Source organism: Triturus cristatus, chromosome 7, assembly GCF_964204655.1.
Source record: "Triturus cristatus chromosome 7, aTriCri1.1, whole genome shotgun sequence".
NCBI classification, from domain to species: Eukaryota; Metazoa; Chordata; class Amphibia; order Caudata; family Salamandridae; genus Triturus; species Triturus cristatus.
The window spans coordinates 1,525,498,138-1,525,520,740 of record NC_140590.1 but is presented as its reverse complement, the minus strand read 5'-3'; the positions used below and the strand labels follow the sequence as shown (position 1 = coordinate 1,525,520,740).

Below are 22,603 nucleotides of genomic sequence, written 5' to 3'. Positions count from 1 at the left end.
TACCTTTCCCTCAGCAATACAAGCGCAGCACTTACAAGCATTTCAGTACTGTAGTGTGCCTTCTTGCTTTGTGGCTACATTTTTGGACGGTCACAGAAAGGGGGACTTAATCGCTCTCATGCAAATGCTGTCCCTCAGCCCCCAAGCCCTTCTTCCCATTTGAGACCCCGCTTGGGCAACAGGACTGTTATGCAGTGCTGCAAGCTCATACCATCCCACCTCTGTGTATGGACTGCGTTTACCAGAAGACAGAACATAAGACTTGCAATGAGAACCCATTTGTCTGTTACAGTACTAAAGATTACCAACTGCACTTGCAATTTCTAAAACCGCTTGTGTATAGACATCCAAGCATGTTATGGTAAGGCAGAGTGACTATATCATCCGTCATCAAACCTCAGCTCCCCGCAATCTAAATCAACATTTCAATTGCGATTTAGGTCTTATGTACTGGTACATCAGGGCCCATTTACAGAGGATTTGTTTTTTATTTTATTTTTTATTTTAAAGTTAGAATATAGTGCTGTTAGACATGAAGATGGAGGAGTTTTTCACAATAAGGGTCATAGAATGAGAAGTTGCACAACATCTGCATGTTGAAGAGAAATGCATGTGGAAGAGAAATGCTATATTAAAGACATTAGTAAAGCAAGTGAGAGTGTTGTAATCTTACTGTAATGTGTGATTCCTCTAATGGTATGTTCCACCCCCCCCTCCATTTCTAGCACTTGGTATCCCCCATGGGAGTTGCTGTTAGAATGATGAAGTACAAGTTCTGTGAGATAGGAGAGTGGATGATCAGAATAAAGGTTCTTGGACTTACCTGCGTTAGAACTGGATTCATTTATAAAATACAACACTGGCGACGAGCTGTGAAGGGGGCAGCTGATCATCTCCCCTTTGTGTACTCTCTCCTGGTAGGGACTTTGAGAAACCCTACGCTGGGACCCCAGAGTGCTGTGTATGCAGGGTCTGTGTAGTGCCACAGTCAGCGTAAATAGGACAGTTTACCCAGGGCATATCAAGATCCCTGTGTCCTCTGCGTTTGCGTGTCTCAGCTGCGGAACGGGAGCCAGTGAGGATCATCTCCGGCAAGTACCTTGTGTGGAGCAATTCCGAATCGATCATGGATGCTTCGGAATGAGAACCTGTATCGTTCTATGACTGAATTTATCACCGCTATTGTAGCTCTTCACTGTGTGTGGTGCTGTTGGAGTCCCGCGGCATGTTCTGTTTCGGGAAATTCTCCTGAGACGGACTGTCTTCGGCAGCTTTGGATTTCCTGCTGCGGGTGGTTCTACAGATTCAAGTGTCCCTGTGTCTGCATTGTGCCTGCCTCCCTAGCTTTCGGAGGGAGACTTTCCTCAGCCCGGGCTCATGGGCTCAACTGATGTGTATGGTTAGTGTTACCGTTGGTAGCTTTATCCCTGCGCCATCAACGGGCCGGCCGCTCGATCTCTCAGGTGGAGACGTCCTCAGCCCGGGTCCTGGGTTTTACCGCTGCCTACCTTACGTGACGCCTGTGTCTTTCTTCCTGCAGTTGGAGGTCCGGCGCTCCAACCGCTTGTGGGCCGTTCCTCCCAGGCTTCTCCTCAGAGGTGATTTCCTTTCTGCCGTCGGAGGCCCAGTGCTCCAACCGCTAGTGGGCCATTCTTTCCCAGGATTCTTCTCAGCAATTCCTCGCACCAGTTTGTTTTCAGGTGGGCATTGTTACCTTTCAGTGCTCTTGTGGCAGGAGGCCCGCCCAGGGTGAATTCAGCAGACATGCGCCTCATTGCCATTGGGGTTCATTATATGTGGACATCTGCCTTCAAGTACGGTTTTACATCTTTCTTTGGGGGTGCTGTACTGCTGGTGTGTCTTTTCTAATTACATAACCTGAGGTATTTCCCGTGCTTCCAGCCGGGCTTAATTCTTCCACTGTGTGGTCTGCTGGGAAAAACTCTTCATACTAGTTTCATTTTTTCTTTTTTGAAAGGTGGTCCAGACAACTGTATTGGGTTTTGGTCATTTATTTTTATTGTTTTCTATCATTCTTCTGTGCCAGTGACAATTCTGTATTCTTCTTTTGGTGCTTCCTACTTCAGCAGCATTCTGAAACATATTGTACATTGAGTATTGTCACTTTTCATCATGGGCACTCCAGGTATTAGCCAACCACCGTCCTTTCTAAATGATTGTGGAGATCCAGAGATCCACTGGAAAGATTGGACTAAATTATTTGAGTCGTACCCGATCGCTATGGGTGGTGAGAAATTCTCAGCATTGCGGAAACAACATATACTGCTGCATAATTTAGGTGTTCATGGGCGTAAAGTGTACGAAATTCTACCTGAAGTAGATGATAAAGACGAGTACGATGTATAGGATATTGCTCTTATGAAATTAGAGACACACTTTGTCTCCAAAGTCAATGTGGTTCTGGAATGCCACAAATTCTTTAGCAGAATACAAGGGAAGAACGAATCTATTAATAACTATATTGCAGCCTTAAGAGGACTCACTCAGTTATGTGAATTCAGGGATCTAAATGACTCTCATACGAGATCAACTTGTCCGATGCACGAACAGCAGGGTTCAAGAAAAACTACTTGCTAAAACCCTACTCTTAGAGATGCCATTTCGATTGCACAGTCAATTGAACATACTGCTAAGTGTGTAAAAGAAATGAAGGTTAAAGAAGAAGTGGTGGCCTCAGTACAAGTAGAAGCAGATAACAATGAGGTACTTAAAATATCTGACTAATGGGGCAATAAAGAGGTACCAACCTCCAAACCTAACAAAGAGGGGCATGGTTTGAAGTGTTTTAGATGCGGTAGCAGCAACCATCTTGCAAACAACCCTTTGTGTACAGCACGAAGTGTCTTTTGTAAAAAATGTAATAGGAGAGGGCACCTTGCAAGGGTATGTAGAGATGACATGAGTAATACGGTCAATGTGATCAATACTATTGAAGAACCACAGGCTAAATTTGTGTTTCAATTGAAAGATAGTGATGCATGTTCTAAACCTAACTATCCCAAGTGTGTTGTCCTATTTGATAGTAAACCGTTGGAAGTTTATGCGGATTCATGTTCACCGTTCATGTTGATAAATATCAAAGACTTTGAGAAGTCTCTTGGGCGTTGCAAAGAGATGTTAAGTACTCCTGATATTTCACCAGAGGGTTATACTAGAGATCCCATTCCTCTTGTTGGCATGATAAGCAGTCACAGACTTTAAAGGAAGATCCACGGTGGGCAATGTGTATATAGTAGAATGTGGGGCTAATCTTCTTGTATGGCAACATCAGAAAGAACTGGGGATCATTTTAGATCCCAATGATAAGAACCAGGTCATTCTAGTTGATATTCCCAACAGTAACAAACACCTGCAGGATACATTTCCGAATCTTTTCGCTGATAAACTGGGTAAGTTATGGGACTTTCAACATAAAATCAAAGTCAGGCAAGGTGCCAAGCCTGTGGTGCACAAAACACGCCCTGTACCTCTTCGCCTTAGGGAAACACTAAAAATGGAATTGGACAAGTTGTGTGAAATAGGGGTCATCCAACCCATTGAAGCTACAGAATGGCTTGCGCCATTAGTTCTTGCATCTAAGGGGAATGGACAAGGTATTCGCCTTTGTGTGGACCTCTGCTCCTTAAATGAAAACATTTGGGTAGAGAGATTTCCTCTCCCCAATATAAATGAGATGTTAAGTACCACGGGTAAGGCATGTTTTTTTTCTGTCATTGATTTATCCATGGCCTATCATCAGGTTGAACTACACCCTGAGTCCAGACCTTTGACAGCATTTACTTCACCTTTTGGGGCCTATATGTTTGTAAGAATGCGGTTTGGTCTCGCCTCAGCGGCTTCCATTTTTAAAAAAATAATGCAACATGTCCTTAAGGGTGTCAAAAATACCTTCTGTTTCTAGGATGACATACTTGTGTATGGGGCGACGGAGGAAGAACATGAAGTTACCCTCAACACGGTGTGTCACAAACTCTCAGATGCAGGGTTAACAGTTCAACTTGATAAATGCAAGATTAAAGTCACGTCACTATTTGGGGCATACCATCTCCAAGGAGGGTTTTAGGCCCAAGTTCAGCTTAATCCAAGCAGTCAAGGATGCTCCCCATCCATCGAACAAAGAGGAACTAAAATCTTGACTTGGTTTAGTGGAATATATGTCCAAGTTTGTAAGAAATTTTGCTGACCTATGTGATGGCTTACGTGAGCTCCTCAAGAAGAACACTGTATTTGAATGGGAAAAGGGACACAGTGAAATGGTTGAAACGATAAAACATCGCATTTTGGATTCTCCAGCCCTTGGTACGTTTGATCCAAAGAGAAAAACTGTATTAACTACGGATGCATCAAGTAAAGGGTTAGGAGCAATGCTTTCCCAAAAAGGGGATAGGGAAGAAAGTGTCATAGCATTTGCTTCCCGGACCCTTAGCTCATCAGAACGCAACTACTCAGTTTTTGAAAGGGAGGCGTTGGCATGCTTCTGGGCTGTGCACCATTTTAAATTTTTCTTGTGGGGAACCAAATTGGTTATACACACAGACCACAAACCATTAATTTTCATGTTTTCATCTAAACATTCTCAAAATAGGTCTCCCCGGATAAGTAAATGGGTTCTGGGTCTAGAAAACTTCTGCTTTAAAGTAGAGTATTTACCAGGTCCAGAAACTGTGATCGCTGACTATTTATCCATATCACCCCTCATGGGCAATCATAGCGAGGAATCGTTAGATGTCCCCATTTTTTCCACGCATCTACCCTCTCTAACAAGTGATGAATGGGACAAGGGCATGAAGGAAGATAAAGCCATGGAGACTCTTAAAGAATTCATCATTAAAGGATGGCCAGAGAAAATTTCGGAAGTCCCTGACATAGACACTTTTGGGAGGTGAGACTTGAACTTTTCCTCATGTCTGCTCGTATACATCGTGGTGATAAAATCATTCCACCCATGGTTTTGAGAAACAAAAAAATTGATCTAGCCCATAAAGGGCATTTGGGCAGGAGCCTCACTAAAAATAAGGTGCGAAGCTGCTTTTGGTTTCCTAAAATGGATTCCATGAGCGAGTTAAAAGTTAAAGAATGCATCAGTTGTGCTAGAAGTGACAAAAGTAAAGTTCTCCACAAAGCTCCTTTGGCTCCTGTCAGTGTTCCGATGATTCCATGGACCAAACTGGCTATGGATATCATTGGTCCTATGGAAGTTCTGGGTCCGCAGAGGAGGTTCATGTTCGTTCTCGTTGATTACACCTCCCATTGGGTCAACGTCAAATTTACGTCATCTACCACAACAAACAATCTCATCTCCTTTTTGAAGAACATTGAAGGTATTCCTCCTACACTCAGACAATGGGGTGCAGTTTGTTTGAGACAATGAGAGAATTCTTGGAAGAACTTCACATAAGGCATGAAAAGACTGCACTCTATTGTCCGAAAGCTAATGGTTTAGTTGAAAGGGTGAATCGCATGGGAAAGGAACGCATTCAGCTAGCCATCACAAATGGATTCAATGTCGAAGACTCCCTAAGAGAATCTGTATGGGCATACCACACCACTCCCAATGTTGTTACTGGAGTATCTCCTTTTGTGTTTGAGAGGGAGGGAACCTAGTACCAAAACGAATCCTAGATGGTTGGGAGGTGGGAAGAGTATTGCCTGATCTGAACCAGAGCAAAGAGAAAGTTGAGTTACGTCAACAGAAATACAAGTCTTGGTATGATGTGAAACATGGTGTCAAAAATGTAGACTTTAAAATGGACACTCCTGTGGTTGTCAAGAAACCTATTCATGTGCAACCAGGGTGGAGTAAGTATGGTGCTCCCCTACGGGTGGACAAGACAGGTAGGAATGTACTCCGCCTGGAAAACAGACAAACATGGAGTAATGATAAAATTGTGAACATTTCTTAAAATGAATGAGTCTTGTAATACTCCCCTACAGAGGGAGATGTGTTTTAATCTTACTGTAATGTGTGATTCCTCTAATGGTATGTTCCACCCCCCCCTCCATTCCTAGCACTTGACATCGCCCATGGGAGTTCATGTTAGAATGTTGGAGTACAAGTTCTGTGAGATCGGAGAGTGGATGATCAGAATAAAGGTTTTTGGACTGACCTGCGTTAGAACTGGATTCATTTATAAAATACAACAGAGACCTTAGACATTTGTGGTTTGGCATCAGTTTAACTCTAGGACATTTAGGGGTATATGCACATTTGCAGTCAGATGTGAATAAACAACTAACTTTGAAGAACAGTACAAAACCGTAGTACATAAGATGTATAGATTTGAATAAGCAGCAGTTGGGGAAAAAGCAGGTGAGGTGTGGTTAGTACATGGATGAGACATGCACATCATCTCAACCTCTGTGTGGTGATAAAACAAATTGACAATGTGTCTAGTACTGGTGGAACTGGCAGGATTTATACATTACATTACATTGCTTTCTCAAATTTGCTTGTAAATGCACCCTTTGCCCACTATTTTTTCCAAATTTACTCGGAGGGGGAACCTCATTAGGTCGTTCTTTCTAGATTGCTACGCTTGTGCGCTGCGATTCGCTCCACCGCACATTTTACGCCCTACCACCTTCAATTGTCAGCAGCCGCCACTGGTGGACCCTTCTTCAGAAGCCAACAATAGGGCTTGGCCTGAACATTGGATCGAGTTTGAGTTTTGCCCAAAGGAGGAAGCACTTTTTGGTGAATCTTTGGTGCGCTCCCTCTTGTTGGGGCCAGTTCAACCCTCGTCCTGTGTGCCATCCTTTTAAAGCAGGAGTGGATGAAATTGACTTTAGTGTCCATTGTAAGTGGATGCGAAACTGCAGGCACTCATTTCCACGTCTGCCTTCCGTGGATCCAAAAAATTGAGAAATGCAGGAGAAAACCCCTGAGGAACACGAATTCCTGGTTGCAGACATTGAGGATTGGAAGGAACAAGGAATTCTTGGGCTGCGAGTGATGTCAGAGGCTGGTCATTGTGATTTCTTTAATGAGAATTAAAATTAACTACAGTGATGGACCATGACAATGATCTTCAAAGGCTCCATCTACCAGAGAGGTTGAGTGGGAGGCATGCCTCCCAGTAAGACCCTGCAGGCAGGCGCTGTACACAAGCCTTAATGTTGGGGAACTTCCTTTGAGGTGCACTGTGAGGAGCCATTTACCTTAAAGTAGTCTGCATTAAGGAAACTACATTGTGCAACTCCTCAGTGCTTCATAAAGCAACACTGCTTTTTATGTTTGTTTTCTATCTCACAGAGCAGCGAACCAAGTTGAATTTGACTCTGCAGGGCAATAAAGGCAAAACGCCAGTGCTCTGCTTTCAGTGAGTGATTTTGACCATATGTCCCTATCCTAAGTTTCAGGTTTACCTTTCCAGATTTTGAATTGGTGGGGAGAGATTTGACTGACAGCACGAAGTTCAGGGAATTGGTGTTTTTGTTATGCGCACTTTTGCAAAAAAAGTACCAGTAATAATTGGGGGGCGGAGGGAGGTGGGGAGACATACACACACTCACCTATGCATTCACAGTGAATAGGGGTGTAGGGGTGTAGGGGTGTAGGGGTGTAGGGGTGTAGGGGTGTGTGCGCGTGTGCGTGTGTGTGTGTGTGTGTGTGCAACACTTCGTCACAAATACACATACATTCATAAACTAACGCACCAAACAAAAAACATAAAACTTACCTTTACTGCAGGAGGGAAGCCTCAGGGGTTCCAGGAGAGTTGGGATTGATACTTTCCCTCATTGGCTGACCTTAGCCTTCCCACAAGTGTCACATAGTTGGATGGGGGTCAGTGAGACTGCTGCGACCATCCCACTGTGACGAGGTGCTAAGGATTACCTCTGATCTGGGCACTTCCGTTTTAGCCCTGAAGTGCCCAGGACAGAGTGTCAATTAGTGATATCCTAGTCAAGGGGGCAGGGGGGGGGGGGGGATGGGAGAGAGGGGGAACAGCCTCAAGATACTTTTGCCAGGCTGAAGTTGCAAGTTGTGCTGTTCAATGATGTGCTTTAAAGACACTGACTGCATGCTCGTTCAGCAGAGTTCAGCTTCCTTCAGCAGACAACCTACCAAAGGTCAGCTGCCTGCTTACATGAAGTTCAATAATGGTGGATATACAGACAGCTGAAAACAAGCATTGGCATAGCCAATAGGTCTCGCCTTTGGGACGTTAGAAGCGTTTAGCGAGAGGTATTAGCAATGTTTCACACAGCCCCTGTATGTGCCCTGCCTAATAGGCACTAAGTTGTTTCGTAAACGTCAAGAAAGGTAGATTGTCTCTGGTACAAACGGGTACACCTTGTGGATTTCGTAATTTTTGACCTAAGGCGTGTTTTCATTTGTAAATGCTAATTTGTATCTGTTGGGTTTAGGGAGGTTGGGAAGAGATCTGATGGACACGCAGTAGGACCGTGCCAATGATTGGGTTCCGGTAGCAAGTTCTTAGGGAGTCCGTCCCCTTGCCACTGTAATCCAAGTCTTCCGCATTGATCCCTTCTGCCCTGTAACTCCACCATTGCCAAACACTGACCATGACATCTCTACTCCAAACGCTGCACTCGCACTGCTGGTGCCCGTTTATCAGGAGATAACATCTTCAGTTTCTACATTAAAAAAATGATGCAATCAGATTAAAGGGTGGGTGGGGGCTGACAGACACCATGTGCTTCCATCTGCCTAGCCGAGTGTATGCACACACACCATTTCACGGAAACACCAAGTCTATTGCTGCTAGTGATGGTGTAATGGGCGTTGCATTCGGTGTGCCCTTCGGTGTAATACAGTCTTTGCTAATGCAAGCAGTGCGGTCTGTCGCGCTCACTGTTCCCAGTTGTTTTAAACGAAGATTTGAGTTTATTTACATGTTTTAAACATGGAACGACCTCACTTATAACTTACTTTTTCTTATTTTGTCGGCATTTTTCCACGTAGGTTTAGGTCTATAAAAACTAGCCGGGACGGGAAGTCTACAGTTTGTTACAAAAATGCACAATCGTGGTTGGTTGCTTGTTGTGTTAGATTGTATGCTCTTTTAGTTAAGTTTCTTGCGCTTCTTTTGCACTTCAACCCGAATGTCTCCAAGCTCTGCAAATGTTGCTGGTCGTGCAAAAGCTGCTGTTTTTACTACACTGGAAGCGACGCTATTCGCAACAATGCAGGCGTCAGTAGACTGGCCCTGGTCGTCCTTAAGCCATAAACACACTCATGGGGTTAAAGAGGTCGTTAGTTTAGTGATCGTGATCTTATAAACCACTGATCCACCCAGCCCCTGACAGAAGGACAAGCAGGTAAAATCAAGATTCCGTGTTTTTTGTTGAACAAAATCTTACAATCCACCTTCATTTACACAGACGTAAAGGGAGCAATGCTTTGTGTGGGCAAGTACTTACTAGTACTAAGTACCTGCACAACTTTATTTTGAGTGAGTTCCTGCACGTCTCAATAGTAGGCTCCATACTTCGAATGGGAAAGTACCGGCAATTCTCATTTGGAAACAGGTACTCTGGTATAGTGAATACTTACACTTATATGTTCCCATTTCATACACGAAAACATTCAGAGCTGTCACTTTGCTTAGCTGTTGCCTGGAACGCGGTGACACTGCACGGGAACCTATCAAAAAGGCCTGTTTACTTGGGAGTTTCTCCACTAAAGAAAACATGCATCCAGGTAAACAGTTGGCCTCCTTTTAAATGAGTGTGTACAAAAAACCAACAAGCGTGGCCGTGCAAGTGAAAGTATTTGTTACATGATCCACAAAAGATGGCATCCCAGCGCACCGCTGCTGGCTCCCGAGAGCAAAACACTCTGGGAGTAAACCTGATCCAGAACAGATGGCACCCTGCACACTCCCGAGAGCCCTAGGCAATGGGATTGAAAGCTTTGAGGAGAGGCGGGACATGCACTCGGCTTTGGCCATTTGCGGGCTTTCAATTATTGAAAGCCACACGCAAAGGCCAATGGGATGTGTGGGAGGAGGCACACCCACGCGGAGAAGGCTCTTGGAAGTCTGAACTGATTCCAAGAGCCCTCTCCTAGAGCAACACACTCTAGGCGAGACCTAAAAAGGTGTTAGAGGAACTGTAGGCAGTTTTTCAGCTCTGAGAAAATAGCTTATTGTTGGCCAAGTGCTACCCGTTTACTGGAAAAAGACGATTTCTTAGGATTATCATCGGAATTTTGCACCACCTTTAGGTGGCGTCCTAAAACTATTGGCTTTGCTTTCCTTAAGAATGTCTGCCATTCATTTATATATGGATATTTCTTAAGTGTCTTTCAAGATCGAATAAGGGAAGTGAATTGAAAAAAATATATAGAGCAGGTTACCATGTTAAGGCATTAAGAGGAAATATCACTTCTGATCAATTGTATTACTTAAGAATCAACGCAACACTGAAACATGTATTAAATATTGTGGGAACCACAGCAGCAAACAAATCTCATGCAGCATCATCACGAAAGATATTACCCTGGAGCGTTGGCAGGGATCAGAGTTTCTACAATCAGCAGTGGCCTCCTGAAAAATATCTTGGGCCACTCACTGGAATTCTACCCAAGATGATAAGTTACAGAGCTGCACTTCAACCCTTTGCTGTAAAACAGGTCCAGGAGGGTCAGATCCATACCAGATTTTCAGGATAGCCACAGAGTTTGTAAATTAGTTCAATTTAAGGTCACAGTCTGAAAACACATCTTAGGTGGACATACAGAGAGGAAACAAAATTTAAAAAACACCACCACAGTGGATCTGGTGCTCAGTCCTTTGTCCATCTTGGACAGCCCTTCCTAAAAGGTTACACACAGGTTACTACATTAAAATCACAAGCTATACTACAGTGCATGTGGTATTAACATGGAGGTGTATCTACTGAACAAAGCCAAGAGTTTTCATAGAAACTCCAGACCAAACAGCGACCATCTTAAACGTGAAAAGACAATTCGCATTTTGGTAGGAAGTATTATTTTCCATTTTTTTGCTCTGTCCAATGGGCAATTTTTAGCACCCCATGGGGCCGGGCTATTCTTGTGGTGGGTGAATTAGGAGAAAGGCAAGTGAAAGAGGGAGTTGAGTAAGGTTATACACAAAGTCGCAGGCACACATATGCTACGGAAAAGATGAATAGTAATTTCTAACACTATCGTGTGGCAAGCAACGCAGACATTGGGCCAACATCACAAAGTCACTATGGCTACAAACCTATAGCTCTGGTGTAAAACTGTGCCCTTTATGCTCTTTTTACTCCAGACCACCATCAACAAAATGATACCTGCCAGACAAATGGTTTTACTACTGCCTACTTCTCTGCCACAAATACATTAAACTAACACAACAGTGAAGCCAACACATGCAGTGAGTCAGCGGATGAAGGCAGGGTTTGCCTTACAAGTTTGTGACCCTTTCATCAACTGTAAATGAACATGTCTAAACTGGGGTGGCATAATGAGCAAAAGAACGATTGATTCAACCTAGATCTCTTGACTGGGAGTGAATGTTTGATTTGTTCTGCATTCCGTCCATCATTTGCACGTCTTTTGCAGTTTTAAAGCAGGGGTGGTCGGCATGAGAGGGCAGGGCGAGTTAGGCATTACAAGAAAAAAAAAAAAAAAACAACTTCCCTTTGTGCTGGGTCCTGCGTCTCCACTCCTCTTCTCTGTCTCGGACAGAAGCACAGTGAGGCCCCACTGACCAATCACAAAGCTGCAATGGGATTGGTTTTGAGCATCCTGGTTCGACAGAACTAGGGAATGGGGGCCTGGGCTTCTTCTCCACGCAGGTTTGAATGCATCCTGCATGGAGAATGGGGAAAGTGCGCATGACTGGTTTGGATGGCCCGAGAGGGCCGACCAAACAGTCATTGCGATCTTAGAGATGGGCAAACCCCTCGATCCCTTCCCTGCTCTGAGATCAGAGCAGCCCACCCACAAAGCAGCAGGAAGCATAAAATTATAATAACTTAAAGGTATTATCATTTTATGCTTTTTACTTTGCACTGCTTAAAAGCAGTGGGGCGACACTCCTCCACCAAAGCGTTACACTGCTTCCGAGCCGATATTATTTAAAGTCTTAAACGTTTCAGCCTGGAATTAAAATAAGTAGAGAAAGGTATTTTAAGACCAAGTACGAAACCATGTGCATTCAAGATTTTTCCCTTTATCGCTAGTGTGGTATACCACTAAAGATAAAATTCCTTCACTTGCCATTATCATAGAGTTAATGGAAACCTACCTGGTGTCATGACAGACCGCGAGCGCAGGCTTTTGGAAGATCTGATTTCGGTCATGAGACGCTCATGTAGACATGGTTCTTGATGGGAAAGATCCTTCAGTTTTCTCTCCGATGCCTGCGGCAGGGAAAGGAACACAGATTTAATACACCACAGAATGTGCAAAAATCTACAATATTAGCTGGCATGTACTACAGTAACCCTCGGCTGGAGGCTTTTTCTTCAGCCATGAAAGCAGCTGTTGGAGTACTTACTTCAAGAACAGGTTCTAGATATCTAACCCAATCACTTATTGATTGGCTACTTCATAATCCTTTAGCTACTGTAGCACCAAGAAACCATTGGTGTTCGTGTGCTTAATCAAATTCAAAAAGCATAACATCCCCATTGCGATCCAGGTTTCTGGCCAACATATTTGCAGTAATGTCCTTTTGAGAATAATTGTTATCTGGTCAAAAGACTTGTTTGAATAAAATCCAAGGCCCCTATTTCCATAATGCAATGGTTTATTAATGAAATATCAGGTTGCAACACTTTGTATCCCAGTGACAAAGTATCCTTATTAGTGCTTACAGTCTAAATTGGAACCCAATGACAATAAGCTTTGTCAAAGCAAGTAGCTGTCTTTTTGGTAAGTGGAAAGGGTAAACTTGAGAATGAGTAAACACTGACTGGATGTGTGCATAGAGTTATTTGTGTTGTATGCATGCATAATTCTTATTAAATGCGAGTGGTGATGAGTGGTTTAGCACATGAATAAATACTTTAATGCATCCATTGCGCAAGCACTCATTTATTAATGCGCAAATTCACTGATAATGCACACAAGTTGCTCGACTCTCCTAGGCACAGCTCTTAGCAGACGTTGTAAAGAATGCCAGTGCAAGCATTGCACAAGGGCTGGGCTTGATCGTGCTATCAATGCTTATAATATGATGAAAGGGCTAGGCCCAAAAGCTCTAGAACTATTCTAGAGTCACAATCCGATGGTTTTTTAGCAGCTGGAAAGGGTAAAAGGGAGAAAACTTAGTACATGACCAAATTATCATTAACGCCTTTGGAATTTCAATGACTCATGGACCACTATATAAGGTTAGTCAATTTATTACAAAGTCAAAAAGAACTGGACATAGAGACCCCTCAACACAAGGGTATAGAAATCCAAAGGAATTAGCATACAGCCAAATCTGCGTATCCAATGCAAACGATGCAGCATAAAAAAAAGCCGATCAATTCAAGGAGTAGGGTACAGAGAATGAGATGCCAAGTTCCCCTGCATCAAGGGTCAATGAGTAAAAGGCATTACGTCTATCCCTACTCTACCACTAAGACGACATCCCTACGTAGTAGTTGCTGTGGAAAGGATACATTTGTCAGAGCGTGGAGTCTTCCTAAGAAGTCTCTCCACCATCGAATGGGTCAAGCATGCTCTCTGTCTCAAAGTTAAAGAAGTGGGCTACTTTCCCCAATTCCAAAACACCAATTATCTGCAGATAACTCCCCTATAATGCACAGCGCACATCTTGGTTCACAATAGGCACAGTCATAGGTAACCTTTGTAATTCATATTCTAATTTTGGTTTTGGCGTGGAGATTTATTTTTGCTATATTGTTATATGGGGGATTCAACAGGGATTTCTGAGGCATTTAGAAAAATATTAAAAAGTTAGGATCGCTGCATTGCATGGAAGTGCCATGAATTTAAAACAAATTTGGCTTTTAAGGAGGAAGAGTGTTAGCAATGTGTATACACTGGTAAAAAGTGTTAGATTCATTTATGCATTTCTTTAGGAAATGGGGAGAAGATTGGCGTGCTTATGCCCACCACTAGCATAGTAATGGCCATGGTGTAAAGGTTGGACTTTGTTGTGCTATTGGCATCAATGACCTAATGGTGCCCACTACTCTGCTTTTGTGGATCCCGGGAGTGTGGTAGATATTGTGTAGTGGAGTAGTAGTAGCAACAATCTTGGTAGTTTGGTTGTATGCAGTTGTAATTCAGTATTGAAGTGCTGTATGGGCAGAATGGTACTGTGATTTCTATGTGGGGTGCCGTGAGGGGGGTAATGCATTTGCTTGGGTTTGGTAGACTGATTGATGGTGGCCGGAAGTGAGGTACCATCAGTTACCAATATAACATGGTGAGGATAGCACAGTAGTGCAGCGTGGCTGCGGCACGGCACCGAAAGGGTGGTAGTTTTTTGCAGACAGGTATTTTTGGAGTGATGGTAGGTAGTCATGGAGAGTTGAGGTGCTGTGTGGTTCTATGGGTTAGAGTGTACTGGGCCCAGTAGTGCAGGAGATATGAAATTGACAATGGTGATTTACTAGTAGTGTGGTAGTAAAGGGAGGTGGTGTGGTGGCACTGGGTGGAAGTGCAGTGCTTTGCTGGTAATGTCATGGTGGACTAGCAATCCCACGGTGTGACGATTCATTGTATTTGTAATTAATAAAAATAGTCCATGCCTCATCCTTTGTGATGGAAGCACCCCAGGTGGAATGATTTGCTTAACAGCCAATAGACTGTGGCTTAGCGAAATCTACATAAACATCCTTTCAAGAGAAAACCACCTCTGGTACACAGTTAAGCAATCTACAAACGGGTCTACAAATCATTGCACTCATTTGAGACTCAACGCCATGCTCGGTGAGGTACAAAACTGGCTCTCAAGCAATCACCTGAAACTCAATCAAGAGAAAAAGGAAATACTCCTCATCTCCAACAAAGATGAAAGCCAACAAATCGCAGAATGGCTCAAAGATATTGATGCCCTCAATGGAACCCTCATCCTGGCAGATTCGGTAAAATCTCTAGGTATCACCCTAGACCCAAAACTGGACATGAAAAAACATATTACAAGATCCGCTCAAGGACCTTCAACAAGCCACCCAAGCACTGATGCTCTCCAGAATGGACTATGGAATTGCAGCCCTGACTGGGACAGCAAAATCACACCTCGCCTCCCTCAAAAGTACCTTCAATGCAGAAGCCAGCATGGTCACCGGGACTAAAAAATTTGAACACATCTCCCCAGCACTCAGAAAACTCAAATGGCTCCCAATTGAGTTGTGAGCCAGCTTCAGAACAGCCTGCCTCACGCACAAAGCCCTGCACACAGGCAAACCGGAATACCTGGCTGCCAAACTCAAAAGGGCAGTCCAGGAACCTCAGGAGCTCCAACACTCTACTACTCATCCCGCTGAAAACTCACAAGCAAAAAAACGCAGCAAAATAGTTTGCTGGAAACGCCCCCAAAATCTGGCACTCCATCCCCCCCACATCAGAACGATCCCCTCATTTCCAAAATTCAAAAATCTGCTCAAAGTCCTCTTCTTCGATCGTTCTCGAGCGAACCAATAGGAGCCAAGGATGCACCCTAGCCGGCACTCTAACTTTAATTGTATGACCGGTGACACTGACTCGGATCAAGAAAACTTTTTGGACACTCATCCGGTGTGAACAAAGAAACTCGTTGGAGACTAGTCTTGTTTGACCTGCACTCCCATGCCCCTCTGCTCGACTGCGCCTTTGTTCGCTCGATCCCCAGCTCGATCCCCATGTTTTACTATACTCTGTACTGCCTATTTGCACATAATTTACTTGATGTGAAGCGCTCCGATACCCTCGGGTCCAGCTAGCGCTATATAAAACTCCTAAAATAAAAAATTAAATAAATTTTCATGGACCACTACTTCTCATGCAGACATGGGTGGATCTCATTATTTTAAAAGAAGAATCACGAAATAATAGAAATGCAGCTTTTGATAAAGATGCGTCATGGTCGCACAAAAAAGAAATCTCCAAGATGATTAAAGCAGCGCTGACCCATTTCATATGGGAATCTGTACAAAAGAGATGTTAACTTCCATTAACGAGCAATGCTCGTACTTTTATTAAAATCCTAGTCAGAGGGACAATTGGGACATGAAAATGTCAGATATTTTGATTGAATAATGTTAGACGAAACATTGGAATGACCAAAAAAAATAAATAAGTCTTGCGAACGGTAAGGAATCAATACATTGAAAATTATATCCAGGCTGGGAAAGGAGTGGGCCATGGAACACCAATCAATCATGCAAAATAGGTAGGGTGTAAATTGATTAGGAGAATTTAAACAGGAACCTACAGCAGTCACCCTCTCATCCACTGTTAAAGCATAAATTTTTCATGAAAAATGGACCTCAGCGTTGAAGAAAGTGTGCCCGACATTAGAAAATGTGTTTAACTTGGTCATAACCATAGAAAAAACCATAGAAAAAGGTTTATTTAAGTGTGAAAAATAAAATGTGCAGCTTTAAACCATAGAAGGTGCTTTCTTGAATGTGGAGAACAGACGTGCAACTTAAAGTAGTAGGCCATCACACCTAATGTGCTTCTAAGACTAGGCCTGAAAATGTATTTCGACTTCTGTTTGACATTTAAATAAAATGAATTTTAGAACCTGTTGACCTAATCATCCTACTGCAAAATTGTTCATCACTTTAAAAATTGCTGCTCTAAGAGAAAAGTATTTCTTTGCTTGCTCACACCATATGATTTCCTTATTTCTCCAAGCAATGTACTTTGCTATATTTTGTTTATAATGAATAGAGTATTAGTAATGTTAAGCTTTAAGGTATTGTTTTGCATGGTCTAGATGAACAAGTTACTTAACTTCGGTAACGATGTATCTGTAAGAAACATTAGTTAGTTAAATTCCTCACCTTAGATTATCCCCAGGCTGGATCCGGGAAGATTTTCCGTCAGCAATACCCCTTAAGCGTCGCTAGGCATCGTCTGCAGCTCCGCGTCAATCATTGGCGTCGTGCGCCGGAATGCCGGAGTACTTAGACGCCGCATTCGCGTGTGGACGTCAGTTCTTGTACATAGCTTTGCACGCCAGGAACGCAGAGCCATGCAAGAGACCGACACTGGTGCCAAAAAAGTCTAGGGCCCTGAAAAGGATAACCTTAACCCTAGATGTTGATTCGCAGAACGGGGAGGATGAGTGGGTCGGTGAGGAATCTAACTCACTAACTAACTAATGTTTCTTACAGATACATCGTTACTGAAGGTAAGTAACTTGTTCATCTAAAAGAAACATGTTAGTTAGATTCTTCACCTTAGAATAGATACCCCAGCAATACCAACCCTGGTGGTGGGTCTGCGAACCAAGATCACACCAGAAAGTCCTGGAGAACAGAACGGCCAAAGAAGCGGTCTCTCTGGACTTGGCTGTCCAGGCAATAATGCTTGGCAAACGTGTGCAGCGAGGCCCACGTTGCTGCCTGAAATGTCCTGCAAGGAGACTCCCCGACCCAGGGCAGTCGTCGCCGCCGTGGCCAGAGTGGAATGGGCCCTCAGCCCAACAGGAGGTTCCTTTTTAGCCAAGGAGTAACAAGCTTTGATGCACAAAACGACCCGAGAGATGGTCCGCTTGTGCACCGCCTGCCCCTTCTTAGCACCCACGTAGCCAACGAAGAGTTGGTCATGTTTTGTGCGGGCCAGATAGGAGGAGCGCACGTTTTGGGTCCAGATGATGGAGCCTCTCTTCCTCTTTCGAGGGATGCAGAGGCAGAAAGAAGGTGGGCAGCGTAACAGACTGTCCGATGTGAAAGGCAGTCACAACCTTAGGAAGGAAGGAAGGGAGAGTGCGGCGCACAACCTTGTCCGGATGGATAGAAAGGAAAGGAGGCTTAGAAGAGAGCCTGGAGCTCACTCAACCTTCTAGCAGAGGTGATGGCTACCAGGAAAGCAGTCTTAAGCGTCAACAGACGAAGAGGACAATTATGAAGTGGCTCAAAGGGAGCGCACATCAGATATATGTCAAAACAAAATTCAAATCCCACGGAGGCATTACAAAAGGGACAGGAAGAAACATGCGAGTAATGCCCTTAAGGAATCGAGAAACAGGGGATTTGAAGAGAGAAGGCTGATCAGGAAGGCAGAGATAGCAGAAAGATAACCTTTAAGAGTGCCCAGAGCAGAGCCCTGCTGGGCCAAAGAAAGAAGGAAGAGGAGAACCTCAGAAAGAGGGGCGGAAAGGGGATCCAGAGCCTTTGCTGTGCACCATGCCACAAATTTGTTCCACCTACAGGCGTATACCATTTTAGTGGAGGGACGCCTGGCTGCCAGAATCACATCGCAGACTTCAGGAGGCAAGTCAAATTGCATCAACTGTCGCTGCTCAATCTCCACGCATGAAGGTGAAGACTGGACAGGTTCGGGTGGAGGACCGTCCCCTGCTGCTGCGACAGAAGGTCCTCCTGAAGAGGCAGTCGCATCGGGGGATCGATTGACAGACTGAGTAGCTCGAGATACCAGTACCTTCGTGCCCGATCCGGAGCCACCAAGATAACTTGGGCCCGGTCGCGCCTGATCTTCTTCAGCACTCTGGGTAGAAGTGGTATAGGCGGAAAGGCGGCCAACAGACCGCAACTCAACTCGCGAAGAAAAGCGTCCCTGAGCGAGTGCCGCCTTCGAAACTCCCCAACGCGCAGAACTGTTGACATGGCGTTCTCTTCAGTGGCGAATAGATCCAACCAAGGTTCTTCCCACTGCCGAAAGAGGCCTTGCGCCACGTCCAAGTTGAGACGCCATTCGTGATCCATCATGCACCAGCGGCCGAGTTAGTCTGCTCTGGCGTTCAGAGAGCCCGCCAGATGTTGAATCACCAGGGTGATGCCCTGATGTTCAAGCCTTGTCCAGAGGCGCAGAGCCTCCTGACAAAGGGTCCACGACCCCACCCCGCCCTGTTTGTTGCAATACCACAAGGCAGTGGTGTTGTCCGTGAACACCTGCAACACACTTCCCCGGACAACAGGAAGGAATGCCTTCAGTGCAAGTCGGATCGCTTTCAGCTCCAAAAGGTTGATATGGAGCCGAGACTCCGCCGGAGACCAGAGCCCTTTGATCTCCGCCTCCCCAATGTGGCCCCCCCATCCCAGGAGGGACGCATCCGTCACCACTACGTGCTCCGGGTGGGTAGGGAGAGGGATCTGCTGCTGACCCAATCGCGGCTCATGAGCCACCACTGCAACTGTTTTGCAGTGCCCTCCGAGATCAAGTCCTAATCGGACAGGTTGCCCAGATGCTGGGCCCACTGAAACTTCAGGTCCCACTGCAGACCCCGCATTCACCACCTGGCATGATGCACTAACAGGATCCAGAAGACGCAGCACCAACCTGACCGAAACCCGGGATAGAGGCTGAAAGATGGGAATCAGAGCCTGAATATCCCGGACCCGCTGCTCCGGAGGATAAGCCCGGAACTGAGCCAAGTCCAGAACCCGCCCGATGAAAAGGAGCTTCTGGGAGGGACTCAGATGCGACTTGGGCTCGTTGATGGAGAACCCCAGCAAATGCAGGAGGTCGACCGCAGTCTGGAGGTGGGAGACGACTTGCTGGGGCGAGCCCGCCTTCAACAGCCAGTCGTCGAGATAGGGGAATACTGGAACCCCTGATCTGCGCAGATGAGCTGCGACCACCGCCATCACTTTTGTGAACACCCGAGGGGCACTGGTGAGGCCGAAGGGGAGCACCGTGAACTGAAAATGTTCCTGACCCACCGTGAACCGCAGGTAACGTCGGTGGGCCGGCAGGACGGGAATGTGAAAATAAGCATCCTGCAAGTCCACCGCTACCATCCTGTCTCCTGGATCCAGGGCAGCCAGAACCTGAGCTAGGGTAAGCATCTTGAACCTCTCCTTCTGGAGGAAGGCGTTGACGCTCCTGAGGTCCAAGATAGAGCGTAGGCCCCCTTTGCCCTTCTTGGGAACCAGAAAGTAGTGGGAGTAGCAACCACGACCTACTTCTGGACCAGGAATGCGCTTGACGGTCCCCTTGGCCAAGAGGGCTGCAACTTCCTCCCGTAGAAGATTCAAGTGATCCCCCGACATGTGGTGGCACTGCGGTGGCAAGGCTGGAGGGATCATCTCGAAGGGGAGGGAGTAGCCCCTTCGGACAATTTGCAGCACCCACCAGTCCGACGTGATGGAACGCCAGTGGAGCAGGTGATGGCGAACTCTGCCTCCCACTGGCGTGGAATGGGCCTGAAAGCACGGACTAGCAGGGCTTTGAGGCGGGTGCTGCCGGGTTGATGGGGACTGACCGAAACGTTGACCCCCGGTACCTCCTCGGCAGAATCCACGTCCGCGACCGCGTGCAGGTTCGTTCTCCGGCCGGTGGCTAGGCGGACGTGAGGGGGCGCCCCTTCCTTGGCCACGAAAGGGACGAAAGGCGGAAGGTTGCGGTTGAGGCCCAGAGAGGCCCAAGGACTTGGCCGTAGCCCGGGAGTCCTTGAAGCACACCAGCGCACTATCCGCCTTTTTGCCAAAAGGGCGAGTGCCATGTAAGGGCATATCCATGAGGGTGCTCTGGACATCCCCTGAGAAAGACGTGGACAGCAGCCAGGCGTGTCGGTGGAGCGCCACCATGGTTGACATCGCCCTACCCAGCGAATCCGTAGTGCCTAGTCCACATCGAATAGCATGTCGTGCTGCATCCCGCCTGTTGGCAAGAGCCTGGGCGAGCCGCGTCCGGGCCTCCTCCAGACACTGGGGCAGCACGTTCTCCACCGTATCCCACAGAGTGAGAATAACGGTCCAAGAGGCAAGTGGTATTCAAGGAACGCAGTCCCAAACTAAGGGAAGAGAACAGCTTTTTACCGAACTGTTCCAGCCTCTTGGATTCCCGATTCGGGGGAGTGGACAGGAAGGAGGATTGGGAAGTAGAGGCCTGGATAACCAGGCTCTCGGGCGTGGGGTGTTGGGACAGAAAACTGGGGGTCGCCCGGAGCAGGGCGGTGGTGCCGGGCCACGTTCCGATCCACAGGAGGCACTGTGGAGGGCTTGTATCAGGTGCCCTTCAGAACGCCCACTAGTGCCTCATTGAACTGCATCAGAGGCTCAGAGGAGCTTGCTGACGGTTGAAGCACTTCAGTGAGTAGGTTAGTCCTCACGGCCACAGCAGGCAGCTCCAGCCCAAGGGCTTTAGCCGCCTTGTGGAGCACCACGGAAAATGCAGCACCTTCCTCCGAAGCCACAGTCGGAGGAGAGATGAAACCAGTGTCCGAGGAGGTGTCCAGACCACTGGCATCCCCCAGCTCATCTGCCCAGTCCTGAGAGAAGTTGGCCTGCAGGGCCAGAGGGTCCTCCGACCCCTCCCAGTCACCCCAGTCATCCGATTCCTGATAAACAGGGGGAATAATCGGAGCCGGACGGTAGATTAAATGGTCATTTACCTCACCGGTAAATGACACCGGCGCCGGGCCCGGACCGGGGCACGGAGTCGTCTGGAGACAGTGCCGGGTGTGGAACCGGTGTTGGTGCCGGCGGAGGAGGCGTTGTGAGGTCGACCGGCACCGACTGAAATCCAGGCCTGGATCCCACAGGGACCTGCGGCGTCAGTACCGAAGTCTACGACGGCGCCGGGGCCGGAGCCGCCGGCTTGCTAGGTCGCCCTGTCGAGCCCGCGGGGCTCGATGGCGCGCCGGCAGAAGTCGACGACGGAGCCAGGCCCCTCATGGCCGAGAGGAAGGCACTGATCTCCGTCGGAGTCGCGTCAGTCCCAGGGACCAGTGGGTATGGGGACGGACGCGGCCCCAGCGGAGCCGCAGGGGTGGTACCACCCGGACCCTCAACCAAGTCGCACGACCGGCGAGGGGAGTCCGAAGATCGGCGTCATCTCTTGGACTTCTTACCATGCTTCGAATTACCCCAAGACTTGGAACCACGCGAGCGGTGATGGTGGCTGCGGCTCCGCGACCGGTCCTTAGACCTCCTCCTGGACCGGGACCGTGAACGGCGCGGAGCAGAGTGTCGGAGCTCGAGTGGCTTGCGGGACCGTTCCCGCCTAACCTTCGAGGTCAAGGCCTGGCAGTCGAGGCACGACTCTGCATCATGGTCGGCTTCCAGGCAGTAGTGGTCCATCACCGACATCAGTCGGTGACAGGAGTCACAGGCTTTAAACTCAGGCATCCTACCGGCACCAGTTCGAGTCGAGTAGACAAAAGAGTCCAAAAAGTTTGTCAAAAAGTGACTAAAGGGGTAAGCTCTTCCTGGATCGGCGCTGTCTGGCGTGGAAAAAAGAAGAACTAACGTCAGCGTGCGAGAGCGGCATCTAAGTACTCCGACGACGTCATTCCGGCGCACGATGCCGGACGCGGAGCCGCAGACTTAGCCTAGCGACGCGCAAGGGGTATTGCGGATGAAAAATCTTTCCAGATCTAGCCGGACGCCTGGTGATATTCTAAGGTAAGGAATCAAACCAACGTGTTTCTTTCAGATCCGGACTTTATGGATAGAAAGGTTTCATTGCCTTAGACTAGCCCTTTGTCCACACAATGGGATACAGACATCAGCTACAAGAATAGGCCTG

At 46.7% G+C, this 22,603-nt stretch overlaps 1 protein-coding gene across 2 annotated transcripts in view; it reads right to left on the bottom strand.

Moving 5' to 3' along the window:
* Positions 1–22,603, bottom strand: part of LOC146812303 (protein spire homolog 1-like) — a 197,437-nt gene that overhangs the window by 96,803 nt on the left and 78,031 nt on the right. For both annotated transcript variants that reach the window (XM_085614578.1, XM_085614576.1), the window contains exon 8: positions 12,246–12,360. In XM_085614578.1, the coding sequence (XP_085470704.1) occupies positions 12,246–12,360 (115 nt within the window). The remainder of the gene's footprint in view (positions 1–12,245; positions 12,361–22,603) is intronic.